This window comes from Phalaenopsis equestris, unplaced genomic scaffold (genome assembly GCF_001263595.1).
Source record: "Phalaenopsis equestris unplaced genomic scaffold, ASM126359v1 Scaffold000002, whole genome shotgun sequence".
In the NCBI taxonomy this organism is placed as follows: domain Eukaryota; kingdom Viridiplantae; phylum Streptophyta; class Magnoliopsida; order Asparagales; family Orchidaceae; genus Phalaenopsis; species Phalaenopsis equestris.
In genome coordinates this window covers 69,738,138-69,743,278 of record NW_018164444.1, presented here as the reverse complement: position 1 = coordinate 69,743,278, position 5,141 = coordinate 69,738,138, and the positions used below count along the sequence as shown (strand labels likewise).

Genomic DNA, 5,141 nt, shown 5'->3' with positions numbered 1-5,141 from the left:
AAAAAAATTAGCAAATGATGGGACTTTCCCACTTTAAATGGCATGGAAGCCCCCAACTATCAAAACAAATATAAAGACTAAAATTATCCATCACTAGAATATAAAAGCTGCTGAAAGAATTAGAGATCCACAAAAATCTCAGTGAAGTTAACACCATTCTAAAGCTCGTAGGTGTGAAAGAGCGAAAACAAGTGGAAGGTAAATTGTATGATGGGTAAGGAAATGGAAGGAAGAATGTTGGCTGAAATCTGACATATATGACTGCAGGACAGTGGAAAATAGCAGATTTCCTGGTGTAAACAACAGATAACAATGAGCCTGATGGCTGCCATGTTGAAAACAGCGCGCAGGGCAAGATACCAATACACCATTTAAGAAAAAAAAAAACAGCATTCAGAAAAAATAAAACACAGAATAAAATCTCCCAACACAATAACAATTATCAAATGTCTCCTCAAAACAGAAAAACAAACATATAAATAATCTCATAATAGAAAATAACCTATTTAAAAATAAAAGAATTGGAAAAAAATCCAAAAAGAAAAAATATCCGGCAGCATTGCAAAAGGGAGGCATCCTAAGCCAAAATCCATTCATATGATCACGGGAATTTGCAATTCCAGTTTAGGAACTTCGGCCAGAATCACAGGATCCTGGCTGTTCCACGAAATTACGAAAGTGGGAGCTCCCATGTCATTCTCTCTGGGTCGAAGGAGTTTCATCTTCTTCTAGGAAGCTTTCGGAATCGGTCTACCACCACCATGACAAATACATCGACTTGTTGTGTCTTGGGCAGTCCCACTGCAAAATCTATACTCGCATTCATTTCATGCAACTCTAAAAAGCATACGTTCTACCGAAGTCTATCAAGATATAATAAATAAGCATCCTTATTTGACACAATCAAAGTTGAAATCGCATCTAGGAAAGCCTCTAACCATCTAGTGTTGTAACGGATGGTTGCATCCAATAGGAAAGTTGGTTCAACAACATAAAAAAATTGGAATGGGATTTATGACATGTTGAATCTCTCTCCGTGATAATCCCCCCTAAGCTAAATTGTTAGTCAGGACATTTGTATCGACTCCTTGGACTTAATAGCTTTTATAGGATAAATTATTTTAAATCCTATTAAAACCTTTCTTATGAGCTCAACTTGAATCATTAGTATCTTTCCCTCGTCAGCTGCAAATTAATACTCCTTTTTGACATTTACATTGCATTCTCTTCATCTCAGTAAAAGATATCATTCTCCTGTTTGAGCAATATAATATAATGTGCTCAAAATTATGGCAGCACTTCTTCATTGGGATAGATCTACAAGTGTTGGCAGACTCCAGCTTTTCTCCACCCTAGATTGGTTTCTCCTCAAACAGGATTAGCTTGAATGCTCTACTAAACATACTCTTGCTCCCCAATCCTAGGATTGAACTCTGCCTATAAGATATGGCGATTACCTGATGACGTTCAAAGCTATGGTCTATAAATTGATTAAGAACCAAAACAGTTGTAGCAATATCACATTATTAACAGACGGCCCTAGTACTACAAGATATCTAGTTATTATATGTGTGGAATCTACATTTCAGCATGAGTTGATCAAATTTAGCTGTGTGTATAGAAAATTCTCTTTGACACCGGTGAAGTTTTATGAACAAATAATATCGGTAATATGGGGAAGGTATTTACAATGCACCTACCTTTTCATCTTAAACTAGGCTTTGATCTTATTCTTCCTTTCCCACTGTCGAATAAATTTCAAATTCTCCCACAAGAAAATGTTCTTTTTAAGCTTGATGACTGCCAGTTTAACTCTCCTGTCGTAGGGAAAATCTTTGTAGTAAAAAATTTATTCCACTACTTAGAGTCACTCGACAAACTTGTCTGGATCCATGTGATCGTCAACATCCGATAAATCCACCCTTCAAAATATTTGTTTCTCTTCTGATATTTCATGCCAAATCGTCAAGGTATTGATTCTTCGTCAATGGTTACTTTTCAATGGAGAAGATTCACTTCGCCCTCGTGATATGGAGAATCACTATTGTGAATATGGGTGGTCTCACAGAATTTTCCTCTCAAAGGCGACAAACCTCTATAACAATTGGGAGATTTCTCTTTACATGTCTTCCATAGTAATCTCATGAACACCCTGTTGCAGGTTTCTCACTGGCAGCATAACATCTTTTCTTCCTATAAAAGTTTTTACAGAAAGAAAATTGTGCTTTAAGGTTTAAGATTAGGGCCAAGTCTAAGTGGATAATGTGAGGAAAAAAATTTTTGGTGGGGGTGTTAAGTTAGGTTGTATGAATTCTTTGTTTAAGTGTAGGAAAAACAAATAGTTAAAAAATTGGAGTTTGTCTAGGCATGATACCAAATAACACGGTTCTAGGGCAACTAGATGGTGTGAAAAAATAAAAAAATGTAGGTAAGTTGTAGAATGGGTAAAGAAGGCGGGAGGAAGGATGTTGGCTAAAATCAGACATGGTGGCAAGACAATGGAAACAACAGGTTTCTACTATAAGCAGCAGATAATACTAAGTCTGACGGCTGGCTTGCTGAGAACAGTGGGTAGATGGTAAAATGGCGGGTGTGGATGGTGGGGGGTCCTGAGCAAGATACAAATGTACCACCTGCAAGAGGATGAGAATGCAACACTCCAGAGAACAAAAAACAAGGAATAAAATATCCCAACACAAATAAAAATAATCAAAAGTTTCCTAAAAATAGAAAAACAAACTTATAAATAGTCTCATAATAGAATAAAACCTATTAAAAAAATGAGAAATAGGAAAAAAAACAAAAAAAGAAAAAGTTTGATTGAAGTGAGAACGGAGGCCGTCCTAAGCCGAAATCAATTCCAGCGATCACGAAAATTCGTAGTTCCTGTTCGAGAACTCCAACGGGGAACGCGGGATCCTGGCTGGTTCACTAGTTCCACAGAATTACAAAAGAGGGAGCTCCCATGTAAAGTTTTACAAGATTTGGTCATATTCTTCGACGTTAAAGACAACAACTAGTAATGAGTGACTTGCCCATTAACATGATGACTAGAATGGCTAACAAATCCACGTTACAAATATATTACTTGAACCCTCTTTTTTCTAAACTAAAAAAAAAACAACCGAATAAAACCAAGGGATTTTTTACAATTTACCACACAAAAGTGAGTCGTCTCAATAATTTGAACATCACTCAAATTGTGTTATAAATAGGACGACCGGTGCAAACTGACATAAGACTTTGAACCTTACATTGATACTATACAAAGACTAACAAAAAAAATAAAAATAAAGATAAAAAATAAAAATATATATAAAAAACCGAAATATTCAAATTTCAGATATTAGGGATCAGATGTGTGAATGTCTACTTATGAGAATTTTAAATTACCTTAATGTTCAACAAGGTTACATGGGCCTTCACTCGGTAGGGAACCAATCATTTTGTCCATAATAACATATATATATGCAGCCGCAAGGGGCATTTAAAATTTTATTGATCTGATAGTGCAGCGATGAATCTTTGGATTCTCCCCTGTGCACGTTCCTTATTTTCAGGCCCATCCATATCACCAATGTTTTCATGATACTCCTGCAACATAAATGGTTGATGATGAGACCCAAAACTTTGCATTATGAAGTTCATGGTGGAATCCATTTTCAACACGCAAAATGAGTCACAGCATTAGTTTTGATGAATAGAATTGGGGAATTTCCAAATATACCATCCAATTCCTATTTATTTACATATATAACATCTAAAATTTACTTTCTACATTTATACCACTTAAATAATTCATATCACATCAAAAATATCATCATTTTAACTTTTAAAGAATGAAATGCATGTAAAGGTAAGACAGCATGCACGTAAAAAATAAAGTTTACATGTTAGATATGTAAATACATAGGAATTAAGTGGTATGTATGTACCATGTAAATCTTCCATAGAATTAATTAAGAAAAAAACGATAAAACAAAAAAAAATAGCATATTTGCTGAAGTACATCGTACTCATAAAACAGGTTCTAAATGAATGGGATTAAGCTAATGACAGATGATGATAAATTGTTCAAATGCTGCTTGGATTGGTAAAGAGCACAGCATCATTTTCCAACAAACAAAAAATAATCAGTATAAGGAATATCTACAAAAAGCTGTAGGGAACTCTTTGGCGCGCTATGTCTTGGAACGCACAGTAGATAGAATAAAAAAAGCAGCAATTTTAATCAGCAATGGCTGTTCTGTTAGCTAGATTGTCACAATTAAAACAATCAATGAGCATTTGATTGGTTATAGTGTGCCCATCTAACAAAATAGATGGAGATGGATTCAACTCTCACCCATACGCACTATCTTCCCAAACAAAAAAAAAAACACCACCATCAAACCACCACTAGATTTTGTCTTAATACCATTCATGAATTCAGATTTTATTTTCAAAGATCTAAAACAAACATTGCAGCATCATTTTCCAACAAACAAAAAATAATCAGTATAAGGAATATCTACAAAAAGCTGTAGGGAACTCTTTGGCGCGCTATGTCTTGGAACGCACAGTAGATAGAATAAAAAAAGCAGCAATTTTAATCAGCAATGGCTGTTCTGTTAGCTAGATTGTCACAATTAAAACAATCAATGAGCATTTGATTGGTTATAGTGTGCCCATCTAACAAAATAGATGGAGATGGATTCAACTCCCACCCATACGCACTATCTTCCCAAACAAAAAAACACCAGCATCAAACCACCACTAGATTTTGTCTTAATACCATTCATGAATTCAGATTTTATTTTCAAAGATCTAAAACAAACATTGCTGAATATAATAAGTAAAAAAATTAAGCAAAATCTACTGATAGATGTTGACCTCAATTTTCGTGAGGTCTAGTATTCCAAGCAGGAGTTAGGATCTAGCCTTAGGGGTCTTCCTGCGACTATCTTAGAGCCTTAGAAGTGGTGCCCGCCTCGTTTTAGTTCGACCTATTTTCGTCCTCTTTTGGAGGTTTCGCGTGTGCGGTATCGACTTCTAACACTTAGAAGGATGAAACCGACATGAGGAAACCCAAAATGGATTCCTATAGGACCTTTCCGAGCTTTAGGTTGACCTTCTGCACAATTCGCACTCCTGCGCGCACC

The 5,141-nt window shown here is 35.6% G+C and overlaps 1 protein-coding gene across 2 annotated transcripts in view; it reads right to left on the bottom strand.

The window, feature by feature from the left end:
- Positions 1–207: 207 nt before the first annotated feature.
- LOC110023747 (beta-catenin-like protein 1) overlaps positions 208–5,141 on the bottom strand; it is a 31,759-nt gene continuing 26,825 nt past the window's right edge. The window contains exons 8-9 of one of the 2 annotated variants that reach the window (XR_002293941.1): positions 3,394–3,594; positions 208–290 (exon numbers count right to left, since the gene is read on the bottom strand). Coding sequence is in view for 1 of the 2 variants with exons in the window: in XM_020723310.1 (XP_020578969.1) it covers positions 3,496–3,594 (99 nt within the window). In the remaining variant the exon portion in view is untranslated. Of the gene's footprint in view, positions 291–3,358; positions 3,595–5,141 lie in introns of those variants that run through there. The other variant, XM_020723310.1, reaches the window with a different exon arrangement.